General features: G+C 38.9%; 1 protein-coding gene across 2 annotated transcripts in view; it reads right to left on the bottom strand.

Annotated features, from left to right (window-relative positions):
- The window catches only part of CPPED1 (calcineurin like phosphoesterase domain containing 1), a 39899-nt gene extending 30534 nt beyond the window's left edge, over window positions 1-9365 (bottom strand). The window contains exon 1 of one of the 2 annotated variants that reach the window (XM_015642445.2): window positions 9317-9365. In XM_015642445.2, coding sequence (XP_015497931.1) covers window positions 9317-9350 — 34 coding nt within the window. In that variant the 5' untranslated portion in view covers window positions 9351-9365. Of the gene's footprint in view, window positions 1-8886; window positions 9009-9316 lie in introns of those variants that run through there. The other variant, XM_015642444.3, reaches the window with a different exon arrangement.
- Between the last annotated feature and the right edge of the window lie 17838 nt (window positions 9366-27203).

The raw sequence follows: 27203 nt of genomic DNA, 5'->3' as shown, positions 1-27203 counted from the left end.
ATAAAAATGATTTAAAATTAAAATATAATCCATAAATATACTCTCATATCATGTCAGTCTGATCTGAAATTCATTTTGAGGCAAAACTAGTCTTCTAGTAACAGTGGAGAAGTAGCATGTCCAACACATGGATGTACTTTTGATTTCCTTCCACAAGCTCTAGAACTGAAGTTTCACACTTTTCAAGAAGGGGAGTGTGTCTCTTTCAAGCAAGGTTAGAAAACAGAACTCAGAATTCATCTCTTGCACCATGGATATGGATAGGCTGGAGTGAGGGATGAGGAATGTTGGCAACTCCCAGAAGCTGCTTGTAATTGTCATCTGTTGCTATGGTATCAGATCATTTTGCGAAATGAAAGCTTCTGCACTTTAGTTAAACTAACATTTAATTTCTAAACAAAATTATTTATATACTAGCACTGACTTACTCTAAATAATAATCATGTATTTTAAAGACACAAAATTCTAGCCACTCATTGGCTTTTAATTCTGAAATAAAATTTATTCTTCGAGTTATGCAACTGTTCAGAGAAGTGAAAGGATCCATCTATCCATGAGTTTGCAGTAGAAGCCTTATGGAACCAGTTGAATGCCATAAAGTAATTTAGGTTTTTATTTTATGACTTGCATGAAAAAATACAATTGCCATAAAAGCAGCTTACATGATGCAGTAAAGGCACTGTTTGTGCAGAGATATCAACTTACAGTTTTTATAGGTGGAAAGCTATAGCAAAAAAGTCAGTTAAGGAAGCTTGCATCAGAAACCCTTTTCACTCTCTACAAAACAATAAAAAATGAAAAAAGGGAATGTCTGAAACAGGAACTTGGTTTGGAGAAGTATCACAATTTATTCATTAAGTGGAGAAAAAAATCAAACCTTTGAATATGGCAGGACTACTAATACCAGTCCCTCTTCCAGCAGCTTGACAGACAGTACTGATAAATCAAGGCTGGGCAAAATCTACTTGTTTGTATTTTTTATTCTGAAGCCAGTATTTTTACCATAGTAGCCTAAGTAAAATATAGTTACATTTATTTATTTTTACAGAGACTAAGAAAAAAGAGCTAGCATTTTTAAAGACTGTATTTCAAGTATGGACAGACTGTGTTATCCTTTCAGAGCCCCAGCAATGGTGGGTGGCAGCCACAGACAGCTGGAGCACCTGGAGCAGTCCTGGCTGGGTGGCCCAGACAGCAGGGCTGGCTCAGGTCCCAAGGAACAGGGAGCTTTGGATAGAACACTTGAACATACACAAGGAAGCAGACAATGCACGGTCAGGGAGCAGGTGGGAAAACCAGACTAGGGGTTATTCTAATATATGTTTCAGGGATATTTTATTTTCCTGACTTATATTCATGCCAGTGCAGTAACACTCTAGGTTTTAAGTACCTGAATGTTTCTAAGACTGTGCACAGATGCTCTGGTTTGAGTGGGTGAGTGATGGTCATGTGAGGCAAAGAGAGAGACTGATAAGATGATTTTCAAAAGAGAAGTTCAGTACACAGACAGAATCAAGAAATGGCAGAAGAAAGGAGAAACAGAAGATGCAGGGGTGGAGGTGGTGAAGAGTGGGGAGAAAAGGAAGGAGATAGGAGGTGAAAAAAGAAAGGAACTGAAAATGATGCAAAGGTATATGCTATATTCTCCTGTAGGAAAGAAAAAGATAAAATGAAGAAAGTGAAGCAGGGATATCAGAAGACAGCCAGGAATCAGGGCTACATAAATACCATTTACTTAAAATGTTAGTTTAATTAACTGGTCTTAGTCAAGTAATTCAGTCAATAGCTATTTCTGTGGTATTCAACAACTCATCAAATAGTTATAAAAATAACAGTAAGGTTGAATAAATATTTTCTACCTTTGTCTTGTTATTTGATCACCCCAACCAAAAACACAAAAAACAACCCTAGTACTTAAACCAAATTCCATTAGCTTATTACTTACCAATTGGTACTCACTGATTTTGTTTTCCATGAAACCAAAGTGTATGGGAAGAAAATAATGTTACGACACTGTTTGGACTTACAACTTAACTTTTTCCTTAAAGCCAGGAATGTGCTTTAAATACTGTGAAGTACTATAAATATAAAAGCAGAATATCATGGTGACAGTTGTGCAAGTACACCGCCACTGGTGCAAACTTGCACCTGGCAATCTGAAGTCTGTTTTGAATTCAGCTCACCCAGGATGTAATTCTTGAAGTGCCCTCACTGGTGTGTCTTCAGAATTGCTTTTCCAAGTTTCTCCTCATCTGTGCATGCCATGACACCAGTCCAGCTAAAGTTTCAAGTGCTGTTACTAGTGCAATTTCACTAATTCTGCTGAAAACCCCGGGACTATGTGTTCATGAGTGCTCTTCCAACAATATAGTAAGAGGGTGGCAACAAGAAACAGCTGGGAAAAGCATCTCCCACTACCAAAGTTGGATCCAGAAGTCTTCTGCCTTACCATGAAATGGTTTATCAACGGAACCTGTTCCGATTATTATTCTGAACCCTCCCTTTCTCCCTCACCAGCTGCTTGTTGGCACCCACAGAACAGGTACTGTGGGCAAGCAAATGAACCTTGCCTGCCCTGTAAGTGAGGCCCCACAAGCCCTGTTTGAACCCCTCCTCTGGTCTTTGCACTGGATCTCAAGAGCAGGACTCAGAGACCATTCTGCTCCCATGCTGCAGGTCTGCCCAAGTCTAGCAGAGGGAAACTAACACACACCACTGGACACAAATGGTGGGAGGGACAACAGCTGCTTCTGCAGCCATCCTCTAGTCATGATCCAGGTCCCAGCTGCTATTCTGAAGTTATCAGTTAAATAAAGTGTACAATGGCTATCATTATTTCTATGGGAATAACAATAAATGCATCCTTCTCACTGGGAGTTTGAATTTTAAAACCTTTAGATGAGCTATATAGTTATATTAGATGAAGTGCATGCTAGGCAAAACAATAGAAGATTAGGATTCAATTAATAATTTTTTTCTGTCTTCTTGCTTCCATCACAAAATTGAATGAAACTGAGAATGCCTGAAAATTGGCTCTTCATCCCTATAGACATTGAAGCTGTTTGCAATTTTCAGAGTTTACCATAACAATAAGAAATCACAAATGCAGAACAAAGTTGACAGACTTCTCCAATAAACTGATGTATATATGGTTTTCATTTCTGAAGGACAAACTATGTCTGTGGAGTTGCTCTTACATACCAATCAACAGAAAACTCCTATTTCAAATCAGCTTTGGTCCCAGACCTCCTTAAAAGCACAGCTGATCACCACAGAAGTCCAACTTCTGAACATGTTGTTATGCCTCAGTTTCAATAGTTTCCTACTCTTTTTCTGCTCCCATGCATGCCAAAGTACAGACAGAGGATCAATTTTTAGTTGCATTGGCTGAAAAAACAGTTCCAGCTTCTAATTTTATCTAAGGATTAATTCTGTGAAGGACCGAAGAAGTCAGCAGCAACTCACCAGAGAAAACCTCAGCCATGTATTGTGATCACAGGCAAAAAGACACTTCAAGGACTTAGGTGGGATTTCAGCTGAATCTCACAGCTTCTAAAGGACAGTAGCTAATCTCTTGCTGTGCCTTCATTTCTTCCCCTTTTGCTTTTCCTAGTTTCGCCTCTCTTTTCCTTCCCCATCTCCAAGGATCACAAACACATCTTTTGAGACTGCTCATAAAACCCACTGGCCTCTGACAGGCATGTAGTACTGGTACAATTTCCAGTATTTTCCTGGTTGGATTTTTTATAATTTTTCTAAGTACATTGGTTGGGTTCAACGGTATATTGGTGTTCTTCCTCTAGACTCTGCAGAATTTAATGGAAACAAATTAGTTATGGGAAGTTACTCCTGTCCATAACCTCTATTTAGACATTACTGTGTCAGAGCAGTTTGGACATGGATGTATCTCCAGTGCCTGCTCAGTCCATCATGGGCAGTAACAAATACAAAAATGACCTCATTGTCATGTTGGGTTTGACAGGAGAATCAATACCACTTCTCAGAAAATCAGAGGAAATGGGAACGTGGTTCCCTGCCCTTAGTTGTCTTTGCCTACAAAGTGCTCTAGTGATTCTTTTTCTGGGTAAAATTGAAATAGAAGCAAAACCTTGGTTTTCCAAAGCTCTACGCAGGAAGGAAAATTGAATCCCTTAAGTGAAGCAAGTATGCGTACACCATAGACAACACGAACAGCTACAATTTGTTTCCATCACTCTCAGTCCTGAAGTAACTTGAAAACCAATAAAGGAAACATTCTTAATAATTCCTTGTTAATATTAAAATATTATCAATAGATATAGCTCAGAAAACTCATCATTTTTCTATGTCTAAGTACAAAATATTTCAGTCTAAAGAAATGTGCATATCTTTCAGCTGCTTTTTCCCATGTGTACCTGGGAGTCTACCAAAGATATGACTATTGAAGGTTCTGCTGAATGACCAAGGCAACCTGTCATGAGTTATGCAATTTTAAGTACCAGGGGAAAAAAACAAACCTTCAAAACAGGTATTAAAATACATTTACAGAGAGAAAATAAAACCTTTTAAAGAGTAATTATTCTAGAAACTATGTATTACAAAAATACTGTCAGTAGAAACACTAAATGACAGAATATGGTTTCTCAAATAAATGAGACAGTGCTGTTATCAAGAGACATACTTTTAAACTTCTTAGATAACTATCAAGGTAAGAAATGCCCCCTCAGATACAGTTTATTTGTACTGAGGGCTACAGAAGCTAAATTCTAGTCATGCCTTATGCCCACTCCCAAATTTAACATGTAAACTCATTACAAAAACTTTACAGCCCAGAACTGTAGGTGTGAAGGGGGGTGGCTTGCATAATGACAAGGTGAAGTCACAGAAAGTTTCTCAAAACCCACATAAAAATTTCCCTAATTCATATGAGAGTTGGAGACAGTACTGGGAATGGAATATGCAAGCTGGGAAGCAGTTCTGATCAGTGCTCAAAAATATTACTGTTGAAGAGCTCTAGAACAGTAATCATAATATGCCAAGATCCAACGCTCTTCTGAAAGCAAGAAATCATCTGCGGTTGTATTTAATTTCAAAGGAAGGCGAATTATATATAATTATGATGCTTTTAAAAAGTGCAAAAATCCTTGAAGGCAGCATGGAAACTATTCAAAGACAGTATCCCAGAGGCTCAGACCATATGCACAGCATTTACTAAGGACTTCAGAACGACCAAAAAGAATCTAGACTGCCTGAACTACTTAAGTAACAGCCATAAGGAGGCTAGTAAGAGCAGGACAGTGTCCTTTGAAAAGCTAAAGCATTCAGATTAATAATAATAAAAAAAAAAACAGTAAAGATTTTATACACTGGAGAGATTTTATATACTGAAGTCCAAGAAGTCAAGCTAAAAAAAAGTGAAGAACTGGAAACAGCCAAAATCTGAGAACTGATAAAGCACTTTGTAGGGAAATTAGGATCAGGTAGCCTGCCAGACACCCACTACGGTTAACAGGTGTTCCAGACATGCAAGATGCACCCAAAAATAAAGACTAAAAAGAAGAAAAACATGGTACATTTTTGTATCCACATGTATTGTGAGGGAATATGTGAAGATCTAATGTGATAATTCCTCCTGACAGACAGCACATCAGATCTGCCTCAAATCAAAATACCAGTAGATGATTTAACAAATAGGCATAGACACTAACAAAATCACTCAGATTAGATGGAATCCATAGAACTCCTCAAAAGTGAAAACCAGTGAACTTCTGAGGAGTTATCCTTAAAACTGCCTTTGCACCAAAGGAACAGGGAGGTGGCCACTACTGAATCTACATTTAAAGGGGTTTCCTGAGCAATCTGGTAACAACTGACTGCAAAAGGCATCTCTACAGAGAAGTCACAGAAATGCTAACCAAGACAGTAGTTCCTGCATTTATTGATTCTTCAGAAAGCATAATCAACAGTTTTACAGGGACAAGGGAGATCCACTTGATCCCATCTCCAAGAGGGATGTAACTCAACAGTTACTCACCAAAGACTCTTAGGGAAGCCAAGATCTCTGGAAATACAACATTAAGTCCTTGCATGCATAGAAAACTGGTAAGAAAAACAGAAATGGACAAGGCACCCAGATCCCACCTGATCTGTACTGGGACCTATACACTGTTCAACAAACTCAAACCAATCTGAGCAGCTGAACAGAGAGGGAGTGGAATTTGCTAAAATTAAGCCATTTGGCAGCATTAGAATCAGGCCTGGTTGTGAAGAGCTGAGGAGAGACTTCCTATGCAGTGACTATTCAAAAAAAGGATGAACTTCACGGAAAAAACTGCATCATAATGCACATGGGAAAAACAGCACCAACTTCAAATGAGTTTTACCAAGTGCTACCAAGAAGTCAGCTCAACATTCAAATATGGCAAAAAATCCTTGAGAGATTGAAAAAGAATAGAGAACAAAGCAAAATGAAAATATGAGAAGTAGCTGAATAGACTTTGAGTGTATGTAAAAGACTGATAAGGGAGGCATGATAGAGGAACACAAAATCACATGTGGAACTGAGACTGTGAAGATGCAACACTGGTTATTCTCTGGTTCCACATAAAGGTTTTGGAACCGTCAACTAAAACTAGCAAAAGACAGGTTCAAACAGACACTTCTCAACCAGTTAAACTGACAGGACTATCACTTGTTTAGTTACTTGAAAAAAGCGTTCTACCACTTTCACAGAAATTCTTTGCACAGCATGCTACTGACATACTTGGGACCAAAAAAATAAAAAAAACCCAACAAAACAAACCAAAGCAAAATAACCCCTTGACTTCTGGAGAGAAGTGGTGAAGACAGCACTTACCCAAACATATGGTCCTGTTTCTTCACTCAAATACTAATAGAAGGAGTAGACAGTTGAAGCAAAATTTCACATGGGTAGAAAAGAGATAATTTATTTTAGAAAGTAATGCCAAACCATACAAAGGTCCCTTGCCAAGAAGGTAGGGCATTTATACACTATTTACTACGGTGCCTCATTGATTATATGGATAATTTCAATCCCTCACCTCAAGCTCTTAATTCACATGTCCCACATCAAGGGCAAATTAGAGTAAGTTACAGGTTATGTTATGTAAAAGCAGACTGAACAAATTACCAGGAGGAAAGAGGGTGTGGAAGAGGAACATTGCAGAAAGGGCAGTAAGAAAAAAAGCAAATTTAGCTCTCAATAGTGGCTTTCAAATTTTGAAAGGAAACAGTGTGCCAAGCCACAGTAGTGGCGGTAAATGCTTTATATGGATAAAATAATGTTTAACAGGAGTGAAACCTTAAGACTGAGAAAAGCAACAAAACAGTTAACTGATTTTTATCTTAAACCACGTGAATTTTTGCCTCAGTTTTATCAGCCCATGGTTCTCTTTTTTTTTTTCTAATCATTTAGTTATTAAAACGTTGTGTTGAACTTTAGCCTCTTAAGAAAGACCCAAGTGAATTATTTACAAAAAATATTGCACCCAAAGATGGTAGCTGGACTATGATAGCCTAATAAATCCTGAACAAGATTAAAAGCAACCAACTGGTAAGAAAAGTCCTAACTAATAATTAAAGAATTCCAAACAAGGACACTTGAGGAGAAAGAAACATACCTGGAAAACAGATTCCCAAATTATATTTTCCTCCATGTTTAAGGAAATTTTCAAGGAGTTAGATACAGTTTTTATTCAGAAATTTTTACACTGTTGAACACTCCTTTTGTAAAAATTTCACTATACAGTTGATTTAACTAGATGGCTTGTCTGCCATCTGTCCCCTCAGCAAATGCTAGGCATTCTGTTCCAAGCCAACCAGACCATCTGCAATTAATAGGTTGCCAGAATGGCTGTATACATATACTTCACATGCTCTGAGTCGGTGATTTTTCTTTATTTGGCAACAAGCAAAGCCAAATATTTCCAGTGCAACCCAAGAAAAGACCACAAAATTGTTGGGATGGTATAGCCTTGCTAACCTCACCAAACCAATACAATTTGAAATTCACAAATACAGAGAAATAGAAGACCTTCTATACATGGCCATAGGAAATGCTTTCCTAACACACCTGTGTCCCTGAAAAACCCTGGCACACTGTAGAACCTCCATCCTTGGGAGGATTTTACAGACAGGTGCATACACTGAGATGTTCAACGTGCTCCTCTGTGCCTAGCCACAAGCAAGAACCAGCTGTTACAGGCGGCTGCCACCTTTGGTTCGGCCTCGTCCCGCTATCCACCTGGCAGGTGTGGAAGCACGTCTGCCTTGGCTGGCTGCAACCCAGGGTTCGCACTGCCGCTTCTGCACAGCGGGGAAGGGCCAGGGAAGCACCTGCGCCGCGGACTCCCAGCCTCACCGAGGCTGAGCACCCCAGGGAAAGAAGCATCTTACCAAGTTATGAACCACTCTACGGCTGCCTTTCGTTTGAGCACCATGAACAGTGACCCAACGGTAACCTGTTAGGTCACCCCTACAGGTACAAACACAGGACAGCTCAGTGCTGGTACCAAGAGTTTCGCAGCAGTTTTCCCGTTCAGCAGCACGGACAAAGATTTTAAAACGAACCCACTGCTAGAAATACTGGCACCTTCACGGGAGACGGAGCGTGGGGACAAACTCCGGGCGCGCCCCGGCACAGCAGGGACAGCGAGGCGGCCACAGCCCCGCGTCCGTCCGCGCTGCGGCCGCCCGGTGCCCCCCGCTCCCCACGGACTCGCCGGCAGACGGCCCAGGCCTCGGCGCTCCACGCCTCCCTTTCCCCGGCGGCAGCTCCTCCCGCCGCCAGGGAACCCCAGGGCCTCCCTCCGCACGCCCCTCCCGCCCGGCAGCGCGGCGGGGAAGAGCCGGCAGGCGATGGCGCGGCTCGGCCGGCGCTCCCCATACCTGGGCGGAAGGCGGTCAGAGTCCTGCCGCGGGCTGTCAGGAACGCATCCCCCAGCGCCGCCGCCATCGCCCCGGCCCGCGCGGCCGCTGCCACCGCCGGGCCCGGGCGTCGAGGGGGCGGCACCGCCTCCGCCGGGGGCGGCGCCTGGCGCGGGCGGGAGGCCCCGAGAGGCCTCGCGGGCCCGGGCGCTGCGGTCGCTGTGGCCGCGCTGGAGGCTGTGGGCCGGTGTGAGGGGGCGGCGGGGAGCGGTGGTCAGGAGTCTCCGGGGCGAGCCCTGGCAGCGGGGGATGCTGCGGGGAGGTTCCCGGCACCGCCATGTGCAGGGGGCAGCTTCGGGTGGAACCTGCCCCGAAGATGCGCTGGCTTTTAAATGAATTCTAATAAAGTAATAGATTACATCATACATTACATTTTCAGCTTGTTCCTAACCTGCGAACTGAAGTAACACCGTGTCTAAAAACATCGGCAGCCTTCTTTTGTTTCTTCATGGGTTGTTCTCGTCAGGTTTCCCCAGTGTTTAAACGTGCTCCCAAGTTTAGATATCACCAGCAACTACTCTCTGAAAAAGAAAAGTTATGCAGAAAAAGCAAATATCCAGTGTGTCAGTGCTGTCAGGGCCCCTAGCTCGGCCTGTCCTGCCCTGCTCATGGCTGTGGGCCCTGTGGCGGGCACGGACCAAGGCCCACACAGTTCCTGTTTCTGTCAGAACCAAGCTACACAATGAGGTGAGGACTGAAATATATGGGTGACCCTTACAAGGCAATGTTTTCTTTATCTCTTCTGACCTAGAATTCCTTTTTGACCCAGCCATACAAGAGCAACAGTACGGTTGCAGTTTCCCAACTGAACAGCCGGATCCCATTATTCTGTGTGGTGCAACATGCAGAGTTCTTTCTGAATGCCTCTATTCATCGTGTGAAATCTGCAGCAACGTGCAGATTGTAAGGTTAATGTTGTCAACTAAAATGTATTCCTATGGCTAGATGGCTTTTCCATCTCTAAAATGTGTGTATTATTATCCACAAGTAAAAACAGCTTCAGTCCTACTTGTAAACTGCTTGACAATCATTAGATGGAAAGCAGTAGGGGAATTAGTTTTTATTAAGTAGTTTTTGTCAATTCCCCTCTTTATGAGGCAGCATGGGGTATATTAAGCAAATAAAAACTAAAGTGAATTTTTAAGTCTCAGGTGCAGCCTATCTAAATATCCCAATGCCATCATAAGAAGAGGTGATCACAGTCTCGTGGTGGAACTGCTCATGCTAATATAAGAGCAGTTGGCTCAGTCATGCAAAGAAATTTTTTACCTCTTCCATTTCTTTTCCATTTACTTCTCATCTGCTTAATAGGGGTGAGCAGCTATAAACCAGAATATATGTCTGCTGCATGACTTCAGCTAAACTCAGGATTAATTTTGCAAGTGAAATAATATCAAGATTCAGCCAAAAAATGTAGGTTGTTTTGGCAAGGCAGCATAGTGTGGTTCTGGAGCGCAAGGACATGAGATTGTGATCAACACCTGAATTACCTTTGTCTTACTTAACCTAGATGTGTTGCTAAAGGCAACCACGTTTGCTGTCAAGTTATGCATGTCTGAAAGATTGAATCAGACCTGGCAGAGATGGGGTTTGTAAGATTATCTAGATTTATCTAAGTCTCTAATTTCACAGCTTTTTTTTTCTAGACATGTATAGGGTGCTCTTCTCTACAAAATTCTGTTGTCAGTACTGTATTTGATGGCTTTGCTGGATGGGTCATGGATGAGCCTCAGGATGCTCAGCTCTTTCTAGGTGATGATGATGGGTGAGTGTGCAGCCTGCCTATGTTGCCTCCTATTCAAGTGGAATCCTTTCATCTTAGACCACCTTGAGCATTACTTATGGTAATGAGGATGCCATGAGAAATTTAAATTTTTTAGTTTAAATACATTTTCTTGCGATTTTACATCCTGAACGCAGAAGTGTTTTCATCTGCAGAAATAAAGGAACATTTGCTTATAAACGTGAGAACTGAGAATCAGGACTGTGTGTGCAGGAGGGGGATTTCAGCTCTCTCCTGCTTCCTTTACTCTGCCAAATTTGAAGTATGCATTTTTGAAGCCAAGCTCATGGACCAAATGCTATACAGCTAAACTCATTTTACTATGACTAAGTCGTTTAAAGTTACTACTGATCTATGTTGGTTTAATTATAGATTTTCATGGACTCATTCCAGATGGGGCCTAGATAAAGCATCAGAATTTTGTCATAGGACTTGATTTGTTATACAAAGTGTCATGAATATAATGGCACTGAATAAATAATTTACAGTAGCACGTGTCTCCTCTTATTTATAGAGTATAAATTGAGAGTTTTACTAATTTTATAGAGTTAGTGTGAACATACAGAGGGAAATGTACCATTCTGGGAGGGCATGCAGTATATTGAAAACAAGAGATTAAAAGTGGGAAATGTAGGCTTGAAAATAAAATTCTTTTATAAGGTTTAGCTTAGTAAGGACTGTGAATAGAATAGTGCAGATCTGTGGAGTCCAGATCTTGGAATACTTACTTGAGTGTGCTTTAGATCATGCTGCCAGCATTAACAGTTCTTGGAAGTTCTGAAAAATCCAGTAACAGAGATGCTACCTTATTTTTTACTGCAGTTTAAAGTAAGACTGTATGCACCTTGAGGGACCTCGATAAAGTACTAATGAAACAACTAAATTATTATAAAATTTACTATCTCTATTAAGAAATTCAATCTCAGCAAATGACAAGATAACAAAGAACAAAACTGGAAGAGTACAAAAGGTAAAAAGGACATTACAAGGTTCGTCTTAACATTGGAATTAAAATTACAGCACAGATATGCAGATTTGAAACTAAACCATTTTAATCTTATATATAGAATAGAATGACTATGTGCCATCTGGAATTCAGGGAATCCAATGAATGTTGGAGGTGTAAACAACGCACACAGCAGTATCAACATCTGTTTTCAGTGCCTGCTGATATATATGAGTCCTTGAGGGAAAAGTTTGAGAAAATAATGGAAATTGATAAAACCTGATGATAGAAAAAGGATCACACATAATTGTATTTGTTTAGAAAGATTATGGATTTACGCCCGCTAAAAATAAACAGTGCATATAATGTATTGTCTGTTTTTCAGGAATCTCTTCTCCCTGTAAGTCCTTGAAAAGGACAACATTCATAGCAAATGCAACATTTTGGAAGGTTTGGCATGGGATACAGTGCCTCTCCTTCCCCAGGAACAGCTAATGGATAAAAATCAGTAAGTTCTGAAAACCTACAGTAGTTAACTCTTAGGAGTCCACTCCTATGTCCTGCTGCATTGCTGAGAATGAGACTCCAGGATGGAAATGCCATTACAAGTAAATTTAGCAATCTGAGCCTAAACCATTACAGAATATGATAAAACATAAGATTGAATTTTCAATACAAACAAAAATGAATTACTACACTAAAATTAATTACTGCTAGCAATGTTAAAAAAAAAGGCTCTGTTAATATTTGGACTCAACGTCAAATGGTCTTCCATTTTCAAAGGGCCCACAAAATAATATAAAAAATATTAAAAATGTTTTGCACAAACCTGCTTAAAAGGATTAGTTGACCAGGACCAATATTTTGTTGCTAGGAAGGGAACAATGATGACATTGATTATTTCCACAGCTAAAAATCCACAATGTAATTGATTTTTATCTGACTCATTTAGTGTGGGCAGGCTCCATTTGTTCAAGAAACCTGTAATATATTCTTTGAATCACTGTAACTATGAGAGATATAAAAGCTGATGTAATGAGTTAAACACACTATTTAACTCAATTTGTTTTGCACACTGAATTCCAATTTCTGACACAGATACAGGTTCTATCTAGAGCTACTGCTCATTTTTGAAGATGTCTTGTTAATTTTCTGTGCTCCCAATTATTCAAGAGTTCTACTTTATTCAGGGTGCCTCTGGTTTTAGAATTCCCTGTCCTGAGATTTCATTTTCAAGTACACTGAGAACTTGCACCTTTCATTGAGTGATTGAGACCTGGCCTAGCAGCAAATTTGGAAGTCGTGACTAGTAAAGACTCCAGTGAATGAGAGAGCCAGACTAGGAGGAATTATTTGATCTGTGCATATCTTTGACACATTTGAATCAAAGGGTTAAAAGAACTTAGAAGCTAAGAATGTAGCTTGCAAAACAGAAGCAATATATTTTGATTAAGAGCTTATTTAGAGGAGTTGAAACTATGTAGATGGTTTATTATTACCAGATGGAACTAGCTAAAGCTAAGACAATATAGTACTTGCTTGACTTGGTTGTGTTTGTAGGAGACAAGAAACATGAGCCATTGTGAAGATAAGAAACTATAGCTGCACCTGGGCCCAGAAACCAGCCAGAACCAGGATGTGGAGGGCCAAGAGACCACAGAGACTGCCAACAAGACAAAGGTAAAAAGTTCAACGTGAGGAAGTCATCCCTGACTTCATCTTAAGAGACCACTGACCCATTTTGAAACCCACCAACCCATTTGCAGAAAAGAGCTATGCAGGTGCGGAAGGACCTTAAGCTCATTATAATAAAAAGTGGGGGTAGGTGGAGTTAGGTAATGCATATGTATAGTATGTATAGGTGTAGTGAATAATTTCATGGATAAAAGAGGGCAAGAGCCCCGTGGATTTTGCACATGCCTGTAAGAGATTTCTCCCAGGTGTTCCCAACGTTGTAATAAACATACATTTTCTAACTTTAATTGGTTAGAGAGTTTGTCCATGTTTCGCGTTCACTGTTTGCTCCTGAAAAGTCAAGAATATTTGGGTCATGAGTTTGTATTCAAACTGCTAGACAGAAAAATTGCATAGGAGTCCAGCAGGGCTATTTGGAATTGATTGCTACCTCATCCTGAACTATCTAAGAACTTTCTGACTTAACTGTTCTCCAGAATTTTTCCTGTCAGAATTGGGCAGCAGTTGCCCACTATCTAAGGTTTATAATTCCTGCTGCTCATCATGACCTGTTCAGTCACAAATTGAAGGGAATTAGGAATAGAAATGGATTTGTAGAAATTATTTATTATATATATCCACATAGGTATCTGTGTTTTTGGAGTACTAGAGGTTTCAGGTATATACTGTTTGACTTGGTCTAAGAAGAAAATATAAGTTTAAAACCTTTTATATCAGAACTTGATCTCAAATTTGGACTTGTTGGACTTTTCTTATTTGAAACAAATAGATTTTCCATTAATATACAAGAAGAACAGAAAACTGGAAGAAAAATTAGTATTTACTTTATGGCTCTGTATAGATAACTCTTGAGATTGCTTTCTCCTTCTTTGCTGATAAATGATATCTTATTAGAAAAAAATAAAACCCCTGATGATCATTGACCACAGTTGCTATTTCTGAAAAAACGAAAAAAAAAAAAAACAACTCAAAAGAAGCAGCAATCTTTCAATTATTAAAATTCAGTAAACAGTCAGAACACTTTGATACTTTTTAACTTGGCATACAACAGGGCATTGGTCTTTTCCTGTTACACTGGTTAATCCAAAATGCATTGCAAGTGTACTAGATGAGTCTCTCTGTTTTCTTGCTCAAAACATAATTTATTTTTTTTTTCAGACTGGAAAAACTCATTTTTACATTACAAGTGACATACAAGTAATGTGGGTGTTTTGAATAAAATGGATACCTCCTTTTTCTTCTATAAAGAGATTTCATCCTCTTTCAGAAAAGGGATTTTCCTTGTTCACCTGAATTTTAACCAAATATATTTCTCAGAAGCACAAGTACCTCACCACCTGACAGGATATAGAAAACTGGATATAAAGAAACAGTGACATCAGATGAATGAGAAAAAAAAAGAGTGACTACAAAAAAACTGTGAAAGAGAACTCATTGTCATACCCCTTTGCAAAGATGCAGCTTCTTCTACAGAGTGAAATTTGACCACAGGAATGTCCTCTAAGTGGACAAGGTTCCACTTAGGTTTCCTGAAGTGGAAACAGTAGTTGTATATCAATGAGGCAAATAAATCCTCTTGTTGATTTGCCTTCCTGAGTCCCCTTCTGCCACTACTCTCCCCTCAAAATACAGCCTAATAAATTGCATTGGTGGTTCAGGGAATCTTTGCTGCTTTGGAGAATGATTTATGTTCCCTAAACTCTTCATACAATTCTTCTACACATTAGTATTCACTCATATTGTGTGCCAGGTTTTGCATGTGAAGTAGATCTTAAAATTGACTTTACCATCTGTGATGTCACTAATATAGCAGTCACTGAATTTCCTGAAATAGGATGACTATGAAGGATGCATCTATTTTGCCACAGATTTCTATAAAACAAAATGTTTTTCAGTAATTAAAGCTGGAGGTGAACAAAGGAGGTACTCTGGGAAAAGCATAGATTAATTTTACCATAAATGACCCTCAAGTCAGTTTTCACTCAAGTAATGACTGAAGAAAATGAGTTCAGGGACTGATGAAGGATGCTGAATAGGTAATTATCGCTATTACAAACCTCTTACTTTAATTTGTAGGAAATGTGATTTGAAAATTAAATAGTACTTGATTTTTTAGGTTTCAGTGTGGACTCTCTTTCAGCTGTGTCTAGCACTTTTGTTTCTCAGAGTTTCAAGAACCTTTCTTTTCCATTAATGATTGTATTAGATAAGCAGAAGGATCCATTTTTCAACAGTATTATCTCAGCAATGAATTACATTTTCCACTTCCCTCAGATTCCTGATCTAAAGATCTGTAGGTGTTTTACAGGCCTTGGGTAAAAAGAGATAACAAAAAATTTGGACACAGGTAGAAGCACACAAAAGCTGATTTATGAGTGAAGACATAACATGCACCACAAAGCTTCTACTTTTAAAATTAATAATAGATGAGGACAAGACTGCATGCCCTACAAGGCAAATGTAATCCACCTGTTTTGTACTACCCTACATTTCAACTACTAGCCTCCTTCACCGTGTGTGCAATTTTTTTCAGATTCCTTCCGGTTGTACTTATTCATAACAACTAAGTCAATGAAAGCAAACACTGTCTGTATTCCCACTGCTCTTTCAAATTTTTAATGCTCCAGTATTTTTAAAATCTCTGTTGCAAATGTAACAGAGTCCAATGTCCAAGCATAAAAATCCAGACTAATTGACACTAGAAAAGTGGCTTTCTCACTCTTTGAATTTCTTCTGGTTTTGAAACAATGCAGAAGTAAAACTTTATTCACAGAAATATTGCTTGGTCTTATTGATCCATTCCTACATTTCCTGAAGGATGGTCACAATAAAGATATGTTCCAAATACATCAGGAAAAATATAGAAATTAACTCAAGTGCCTCTTCTACAGATGACTTGGCACCCTTAAAGATCATTTTGATGTTTGCCAGTTGGTTGCAGGAATATGCAGTAAGGAATTGCAGAAGGCTGTGTACAACATTAGGCTACAAATGAGATGCTGTAGCCAACCCTTCCAAATGTACTCTGTGGTAAATAAACAACCCTCTTTAACCATGACATCCTGACAACACAGAATCTGGCCACAAACCCATGGTCATGAACTTATCCTGTGGACTTAGTTTATAATAGACCATGGTACTGGAATGAGTGGTAAACCAGAAACAGCTCAAAAATAGTGAAGTGTGAATAGCATTTTTGTTGAATGCAATTGGATGGATTAATCAACCGTAACAATTTTTTTTGAATAATTAACTGTGCTGAATTTTTCATTAAAATAAAAGCACAACATTCATATGGAATAATTACTGAGGTGTGAAACACGTTTGAATTAGAACAAGACAACTTTGTTATTGGGTAGGTAAATTCATAGTGCCAGGAAATATTCTCCTCCCCAGGTTCTAGGAATCACGTGCCTAACAGTCTCCTGCAGCACACAGTACAAGCTACTATTAATAATATATCGAGAGCTGAACATAAGGTATTGAGTGAATATTTAAAATGTTTAATTATTCAAATGAAGGAATTAATTGTCTGTGCCTTTTTTGCAGTTCCACAATATTTCTAAACATCTTAAGACCTCAGCATGCTAAGAAGAATATAATAATGTATCTGAATCTGCACTTCATTTATTCTCCAAGACAAGCACTATGGAAAAGCATTTTAAAATCAAACATTTGGAACAGAGCAACTGACTTTGGGGACAAAGCATACAATATATATGTATATACAAAATACATATATAATATATAAAAACTGTGATGGATTAACTTGATTTAATGGGTGAAGATTTTACTATTTACTATTTACTATTTACTAACTATTTGATGTACAAAATGTGATGTAATACTGTATCAACAAGCTGCACTTCAATATTTATGACAATATGCTTAAATTTATCCTCTTAAACTCATCAGTTCTCAAGCAATTCTTATCTAATCTTGTCTTATCTATGATAATTTCTGCAAAAAGTAGTAAAGAATTCTCAACTGGTGGGAATTTGCCAGTGCTGAACTTCTAGCAAAAGTGAATTCCTAATTATACTTCCAAGCTTACCTAGATGGAGATCATTGCATTCCTTGTTGGAACAGGCAGTTGGGAAAACAAATATTCCAGTTGTATCTCTAAAAATCTTAAAGACTAATTTGTCTCCAGAGAAGGTCAAACTTAACTAAAAACCAGGTTGATTTACATATTTATTTTCAGGCAAACTATAGTAAACTGTAACTTCTGTTTGCTCTTAGCTTTCTTCAACAAATTCTTTTGGGGCTGAACAAATTGTTTATTTAAGGCTACATTTCATTCCTGTTGCAGGTGCAATTTCGTAAGCCAGTAGTAATAGTAGGGACCCTCCCACTGTGCATTTTAAAGGATTGAGAGATCTGCACATGGGCTGTTCATGCCCTTGATGTGCCACAGTAATTGAAGTCCAGCTAGTGTGAAAAAGGATGGAAGGCTTGCCTAGGAACAGGTTGAGAAGCTCTGACCTGAAGAAGCATCTGTTACCTTACTGTCAGCCAGAAATAATTATATTATAAACAGGCTGGTACTAGAATTTCCAGCCTTTTCTCTTACCTCCTTGTGAATTTAAAATAGCACTGTTTACTATTTAAAACTTAGAGTTAGTAAATATCTTGAAAAAGATTTAGTGAATCAATGAGACTGCTATTATTTTTCACACTTTTTCTGTAAGAAAAGAGAATTGTAATATTTCTGGGTTCTTACATAACCTAGTCTAGCAAGTATTTATCTCATCTTCTAGATAAAAAACTGAACCCCCTCATCCTTAAATAAATCTGATGTAAACAGAAAAATTGCAAGGTAGAAGTTAACTTAGAAGACTTTCTGTTTGAGCTTCTAAACAATAAATCTCACCTGAACAAATATAATAGTACCATCCTGGGTAAAACTTTCCTAAACTGAGCAGACAGGTATATATATACAGGTATATATATATATATATATATAGATATATAGATATAGATATATTTATTTATTTTTTTATTCCCCCCAGAAGGAGAATTCACATTTATTTATCAGCTAGGGTTTTAGAGTTTTGTTTTGGTTTGTTTTTTTTTAAGAGATTATATCCTATGGGTGTCATTTCTGAAGGAAATCATGCACCTCTCATACAGCCTAGACTAAATCAGAGTGAAGAGAGCATTTTGTGATGTCTGCAAGTAAATTTGTAAAGACCAACAGGACTCAACAGATTTTTAGGACAAAATCCTAAACTTGTTGTGGTGAACACCAGGATGTGTGGGGGAGGAGGGAGAGGTGCCAGCTGGATCCATCGTCTATCTTGGCATTTATGCTGTTTTCATCACCATGGTATCAAAACACCTTTACAAGTTCTAAGTGTAACCACAGTAAAGGCTCTGTAGTTTCTTCTTGAGTCCAAGGAGGGATGGCTTTGTTGTTGTTGCTATTGTTATCATTATTGAACAAGTGGTGAAAATAAGGGATTTTACATTCTATTCTTAAGGAGCTGAGATTCCTCAGGAAATCAACTCCACAGCTGTATGTCAGTTGCCAAGAAAATTGTATCTGTACATGATATAGAGATGACCCTTCTCTTGTCCCAGAAAATTCCAGGTGGAGTCAGTAAAAGGTCATGAAGGGAGTGAGAAGGAGCCCTCATCCTCTAACACAGGGCACAGAGAAGATGCTTAGGTTGGACAGAGGCAGGGAGGTGGAAACAAGAATTGTTGAATTCACTGCTGATTTTTCTTGGTTTCCCCAGCAGTGCAGGCAGCTTCCCTGAGAGTATGTGCCAGAGAGCTCTCCTGATCCCTGTGCCAGCAGAACGTGCCTCCCTTGGACTTCCATGGATTGATGCACAGAGACACCTGAGAGCTGGCTGAATAGATTTTCAGGAAAATACAGCAGATGTGCTGGAGCTTAAAGCTGTACTGTATGTGGAAATATTATTTCCTTAAATATTTCTACATTTTCTCACAGAATAAGCATCAGACTTTGGCTTTTGAATTTTTGTCTTTAACTTTTACTGTATGTTTTTTTTTCTGTAGCCTTTAATGTTAGGTTTTGGGTTTGCTTTCATTATGAAGAACACTAGCATTATAAAATTGCTCCATTGAAACAAAGAGATTATGTTCTATAATAACATCTCAGTGAGAATCAGTTTATAAAATCTTGTTCCTTAGAGTGAGATCTTCACTCAATTGAATTTAATGGTAATAATCCTGTTAATAATGAGTTAAGACTTTGTGTACAGCTATCAATAATTAATTATTGGTAGCCAACAGACCTTATACTAAAAATATCCTATGCAATGAGACAAAAAAAAATGAGAACTGGACCCAGGCTGAGGCTTTATATGGAGGATCTATTTCTGATCTTGCTGTACAAGTGATTTAGTGTTTTCTTTATTGTGTTAACTTGAGCTAAACATTATGACAGAAACAAGTGAGATAATTGGGTATTATGAGATATCCGCTCTTTTTCACTTATGGTCATTTTATGTGTTGAAATACTTGCATTGTTTATGTAGGAAAGTAATCTTATTGTTCAACCATCTAAATTATCTCTTTGATAATCATATTATCAAGGCTCGTGTCAACTGTTCTAGTTTGCATAGAAATTATGAGCAATTTACTTTTAAATTTTGTTATTTTTTATTTTTAAGGAAGATCAATCTCTAAATTCACAGAGAGAATTTCGATAAACTGGAAAATCCTATTTAAGGTGTTCAAGGTGTATAGATATTACAAAATTGTCTTTAAAAAGGCCAACATTTTGTCAGGTGTGTGGGAGTGAATGACAGACTAATTCCCACATACACCCAAGAAAATTGTGAGTTGTCCTCTTACCAAGTATTCTGTTACAACTGGCCCTATAGATGTGTCTGTGTGTATATATACATATATGTCACATATATATATGTGACTATATATATAAGTATATACATATATATATTATTTCCATATTACACTGAAATATTCCTTTTACAGCTTCTTTACATTTTACTCCTGAGTTACTTGCCTATATCGATTACAGATTAAACAATCAATTCTGAAACTGTACACTCAGATACCAGTGTTTTGTGATAAAACTGTATTTAACCTTATTGTACTCTTCAATAATCTCCAAAATATATGTATTAGGGAACAGATATCTTAAATATGTTATTAACATTAGATTATATTTAGCAGGTTAGAGATAATCTGCTCATTTAAGTAAACACTACAACAATGATACCACATGAATCTGCTGTCAGCATCTTTTTGCAGAACTTCTTAAGACTCCCTGATGTGCATTTCACATTGCAGTTAAAATCCTTTTATTTGTCCTATTATTTATCCAGCTGTGGGATCACTGCACTTTCACAAGAATAAAAAAACCTCTAGGCAAATATATGCTCTAAAACCACAAAATACATTAAAAATGTTCTGCTGCACATGATTTACTCTAAGCATTAAATTTTCAGTTTAATATTGGCTTTATGCAAAGAGCAAGGAAGTTAGATTGATGCCTTTTCATTCAAGATAGTATAACAGAGTACCTAGACAGATGTTCTAGATAGATATTGCATTTATGTAGGTGTAACAGAGTTGCACTGTGCTCAGAAGTACCAATGATGAATGCTGTTAGCATTGTTAGGAGGATATCTAGAAAGAAAACATAAGGAATGGCATTCACTCTTCCACCTTGAAATCTTCCTGGGTTTTTGACCCATCTGTCAGTATACCTGGCTGATAGGTTATTTCTTCTCACTAGCTATCATGCTAAAGGACAGAGAAGCAAATCTCTTTGGAACCAGTTTTAGCACTGCTCTTTACAGTTGGCTGTCAAGTGGAGTCAAGAAGGCACAGTTGCTACCATCTGCCTAAAAGCATGGTCTGGAACCTGTGTGTGTATTTGTGCACGTCAACAGCTTTCCAACATATGGGCCTAAATTTAGTTGCTGAATTCATTATTAGGCTTTCAAATATGTGACCCGGTTTTCAGATGTACTGACCACTCAGACATCTGGTGGTTTCATGTAAGCTGTGATTATTCAGCATCTCTTGAGCAAAATCAGTCAGTGCAGTGCAGTTTCCATCAGTGAGAAGACAGTTGTTGAATTTAGTAGATATTGAGTTGGTCCGTGGATGTTTAACCTTTGGCAACCACATCTGATACTCTTGGCCAGGCCCACAGTCACATAAGTGAATGTGACAGCCACTTGAAAACTGGTGACAGCATCACCTGATTCTGATAACTGTGTCACAGATATTAAATGGTATCACAGAACTCTGACCATTATTACTTTGTACCACTTATTTAATCTATCTTATGACTTGGCATTTTAAAATCTGGAGCATCTTTTTAACAGTTAGCATCCTTTAAAAATGGAACTGTCAAGAGAAATTTTCTTATTCATAAATCTGAAAGTTCCTGCATCTATATATTAGTACTATATCTAAGACTGAAAATGCATCAAGTTCTTGATGGGCATGTTGTGACAGTGATACAGGGAGACATCATTAAAGCTTATTATCAGGGAAGCACACTAGAAAGGTCTAATTTTCAGTAAGAATTTTTGGTTTTGGTTGCTTGATGGAACATTTTGGAAGACATGCAAAATATATGGTAGCTAAAGTATTTTGTTAGTTAAGTAATACAGCAACATTTCTGTGAAGAGCAACTTGTTCAGTTCTGAGGTTTACAGCACACTTCTGTAGCCCTTGAGGGTTATTAGCGCTGCAACTGGCAGACTTTAACTGACTCATTGATTTGACTTCTTGTTATGCCTTCCATCCATGGATGTTCCAGGCCTGAAGAATGCACATTGTAGACTAAACTTGTCTACCTCTATATCTCACTTGCTGAGGAGTTTTAAAAGTAGTATTGGTTAGATCAGCTCCTCACCTGGTCTAACATATGCCAGAGTCAAATAGCAGAGGATCAGAAAATTTTCTCTCCTATGTGTCCTGTTATATATCTAAGCACAGCTTCTCTATGCTCAGGGACAGTACACAGCCTATTATACTCACTTTAACCTTGACAATTTTTAATGCTATTTTAGGCCTGTTTAGAAAGGCTTCCTTTCTGCCTTGAAAATTTGAACTCATGGGAACAAAGGTGGTTTTCTTTTCAGTTGGAAAGACACAAAAGCAGTTCCAATTTTTTTGATCTTGTGTAGCTTTTATTTTTTTATTTTTTTTAACAAGATAAAGATTTTATTGGCACAAGTTTGCAATGATCTGCAGAACCTTCTTGTCTGCTGCAGTGATCCTCAGACACCTGGTCAATCATTCCAGATCTAAATTCCATGACAGTCTAATTTATAACAAGCAGAAGCGTACCTTGATCACAGGTACTTGCAATACTGCTACAATTCAAAAGTAACATCAGTTTTGCCAAAGAGAGAAACTGGCTGTCAGCTTTCCAGAGCAGTAACTGTGCAACAGGAAAACTTGAGGGCACAGATCTTTTTTCAGCTACACTGCTGGAAGCTGCTTTAGATGTATTGGCATTTTTTTCCCACCGCTGTATACTGAAGATATTTGCACTATACATGTATTTCCTCTTGTATATTTATTTGCAAGTACTCTATTTGCCTTTTACATTTATCTGATTTCTTCTGAATTCCCTTTGAATTAAGCTGAGCTACAAGAATTCTTGGGATTTCATGAAGTCCACTCCAAATGTGATTGCCGTTACTGTCAAGCCCAACCCATGAAATTACTACAGTTTAGGTTTTACAAGAAGACTGAAGAGAAAAATATTAGGTTATAAAGTTAATTTCTATATTATAGAATTGCAATAAATTATATTCCTCCTCAGTAAGCCATAAAACCAAGTCTGCCATGGTTTTTCATTCATGCAGCGCCTCTTGGCTCTTTAAAATCTCTTGATGGTGATCACTTTGCTATGTGCAAAGTGTATTTTTTGAAACGATAACAAAGAAGTGCTCAATGTTTGTGAGATGTTCCTGTTAAAACTGCTATGAATCCATTAAATTATAAGAACAAGCTGCGTCTGTCCTAGTCTGTATGTGCATCATTTTTAATGAAAAGGGAAAGGAAAGTTAGAAGATGTGTGCTCACTATTTATAAAGCAGAAGCGTATTTAGCATCAACAAAATGTATGTTGGGATTTTACACATTGCTGTACTGATACACTAATGGTTGCACCTATTTGTTAAAAGACCAAAGGCTTATCAAGTGTTTGCTATAAATGCATTTTAACCACCCAGCAAGACTAATACCACTGGGAAGGACACTGCTCATAGAGGAGTGACAGAACTTAGTAGAAGCAAATGAGGCTGTGTGATCTACACTAAATCAAGCATGTAGAACTGTTCAAAATGAACGTCTGTGTTGTGTGATTCAGGGTGTTTACAGAATTTGTGAATCATAGGACTCTTTTCAGTAACTATAAACATTATGTCACTTGTAGCCTCCTTGGTAAAACACACTTCTTTAACTCTTTCTAGAAAGCGTTCTTTTACTCATGTCTGCTAAGACACTTCTTCCAGGTCTCAAGCTTACCCAGTGCTGCCCAGCAGACATCTTCCACCACTGAACGGTTCTTTTAAAGACAGTGATTGCAAACCTGATGCCGCTTGGCCTGGCACAGAAGAATCATCACCTCTTCTGTTCTCCAGCCACAAAACATTTTGTATCTACATCCAGACAAACCACTACAGCATGAAATGACTACCAAGGAAACAGACATTGACTGCTTCATTCCAGTTTCCACATGACATTTCGTATCACAAAGTACCTTTCACATCAATACTGCCTGAGATCAGGCCTGTATAGCTGCTTTTCTTGACAGATATTCACAGCTCTGGAATGTCTGTTAATAACAATGATTGAGCTGCAGGACATTTCTTGGAAATGAATGATTGGCTAGAAAGCTCCAATGACTGAATGCTCAGCAGAGGGCTATTTTCTCTGTCAAGTAATCAGGGAAATAGTCAAAGGTTGCATCAGTGCTGATTGATGCAACCTTAAATGATGATCAACACATTATCAACAAAAACTAAATACAGGTTTTTGAACACAATAATTGCAATTGCTCCATATGGTCTTCATATTTGCCACCACCTCAACATTCAGGTTGACTCAGTTTGTCTTCTAATTTTACTCTTTTTTAAACTCTCTTATTTACATAAACATCCTGCAAGAATCAGTTCTATGTACAATTCCACACAGAATTCAAGAAACAGAGCATGAGTGTATGTGCAGCTTCCATGTGACACGAGTATACATTGCTACTGAATTTATGAAAAAAAGGTGCCTTTTTCTAGGTTAAAGCTGAACCACAAGTATTGTCATTGATCAACATCATCTTGGTGAAAACAAGTCAAAGAAATTAGAGGGAAAATATAACAAGAATTTTGTATACGGCTGGTGTCTAAAATAAGAATTCCACTTAATTAAATGGATATGCACTTGAGAAAAGAGAATTCTTTAGGTTCAGGTTGCAACATTCATCCTTTCAGTTATTTCAGAGGCAATGAACATTCCTTATGGGATAAATCTGTAAAAAAGTAGGTAATTATTACTTGCCTTAAAGCAATGTTAAAAAGAGAAGTCTTGAAATACTTGAAGTTTTGAAAGTGGAAGATGATGGTGCAGCACTGGGAAATCTTCCATGTTTCTCAACTTGTTAAGCACAGCTGAAATAAATGAGATATATATTGACTGACTTTATTGTGAAAAGCTTTAAAAAATCACACAATGACCCAAGATATGCCTCAGTACTTTATGTAATACTCATTTCTCTCAACTAGTTTTATTTCCATCAATGTAACTAATGGGTCTATATATTGGTCATGCAGGTATTCTTAGAATTATATGCTAGGGAGCCATTAAAACACACTGACACAGGTCTAGTAAAAAAGTTTTGTGCCCCAATCTAGAGCAACTCCGGTTCACTATTAGAATTCTAAGAGATGGTACAGCTCAAATAACTTCACTGTGAATACAACTAACTGGCAGAGAGAGCACAACAACTAAAGTAACTTATAATTAATTAAGGACAACATGATTTATGAGTTCTGGGTTCCATGGGTCTGATCCAAAAATCTCTCATTGCTATAGAAAACAGGTTTTTTTTCAAGGAGGTTTGATAACCCTTCTGTTTTTTCCAAGCACATGCCCCTTAGGGTTGAGTTCTGATCTCACGGACCTGAATCCCATAGATGTCAGATCCTAGCCTAAACCCTTTGGGCTTCTTTTTTGTAGGGGAATTCTTAAGGAAAACCCTAGGAACTCAGCAAAACAAGAAACTTGTACCATGTTTAGTCAGGATTAATAGCCCATAAAATAAATCGGTTTTGGATGTTATTATTTCTGCACATGTATAGCACTAATCATGCAAAATATTTAAGCAGCTTTTTAGCCGTCAAATCAACAGAGAAACTTGCATAATCTTAAGTGCTTGACAGTCTGGACCTTGAATGTCCCTAGATGCAATAATAAGTATGGAAAAGATTCATTTTGTGCAGTATTTTCAGCACAAACTGCATCACAAAGTGTTAAATAATAAATAGCAGAGAGAAGTATACACAAGGGAGGAATGATATGATTTCAGAGGAGACTTGAAAGGGGATGTTGATGAGGTGGAGGTTTTAAGAATTAAATATTAAAACCTAGAAAGGCTGGTTTTTGGCTGGGACTGATTGTTTTTCTCTACTGAGAAATAAAGGGGCTTTCTAACCTACCTCCTGGACAAAGATGCCAGGCTTACTGTCAAACTGTTCAGTGGAATCATCACTATACTTAGAGTCTATTTTTAAGAGAAGGCAAAGGATCACAATTAGCTAACTACAGCTGTCTCCGATTCCAAACGTCTTCTTTGTCCTCTGCCTCACCTTTTCATTTATCTACCGTGTAACAACCCCACACGGACTTGGCCCAAGTTCCTGAAGAGCGCCAGGGATGCAGAGGGAGAGGGAGGGCCGCCTGCCATAGCAGAGCCCCAGCACATCAGCCTTCCCCATAGCCAAGGGCAGCCCGCGAGGCCACGGCAAAAAACTTCACAGGACGTGCCCCGAGGAAAAGGGAAGCGGCTTTCAGCACCAGCCCACACTGTTAAATCACACCATAGTGGGCTTATTTCCTACATTTGGTGGCAGCATAGTATTCAGGATAATATTATTGCTACTTGCACAGGTTACCGCCGAAGCAAACGACAGAGATGAGAGAGTTAAGTAACAGGGATGGAGAATGAATCCCTTAAAAGTCTTTCCCAGAGTCAGTTCTCTGTTTGGGGGAAGTTATTTCAATTCTGTATCTCGCAAACAACCCGCTGCCTCACCGTGTCCTCTGGAGCCAACTGACTGACATTATAAGGAGATTTTTAAATAAATGATGTGCAGGAGCAGCTCATGTTTAGCAGACCAAGCCCTGCTCGGCAGCACGCACTGCGAGCACAGCCGTACCTGTGCTCGGCACTCCGGAGCCAGGGCAGCGCCCGCTCCCGCCCGGCCTTAGCAGAGGTGCGGCCCCATGGGCGCCGCTCCGCCCGCGGCACCTGCCTTTGCCTCGCAGGTGAGTGTGTCTCCGGAGAGCGCTCGGAGAGGAGCTCCCGGGAGAAGGAGCGCTCTACTTATCGGCAGAGGAGCTCTCCTGCCGCGGAGCTGCCCCCGGCTCCCCCAGTCCAGCCCGGGCCGGCTGCCCGCTACCTCGCTAAGCGCGGGGCGGGCTGAGGGAGGCGGGCGACGAGGAGGCGCTCCCGCGCTTTTGGAGACGCACCTGTGGGGAGCGCCCGCCGGGGTGGGAAGTCTCTTATGTAAGGGATGGAGGGGAGCGAGGTGGGGGTCGGCTCTGCAGCGGGGTTGATGTGAGGAGGGAGAGCCCCACAGAGGGGCTGGAAGGGAGGGAGAGAGAGGGAGGGAG

Source organism: Parus major, chromosome 14 (genome assembly GCF_001522545.3).
Source record: "Parus major isolate Abel chromosome 14, Parus_major1.1, whole genome shotgun sequence".
Classification (NCBI taxonomy): domain Eukaryota; kingdom Metazoa; phylum Chordata; class Aves; order Passeriformes; family Paridae; genus Parus; species Parus major.
This window is presented reverse-complemented; position numbering and strand designations above follow the sequence as displayed.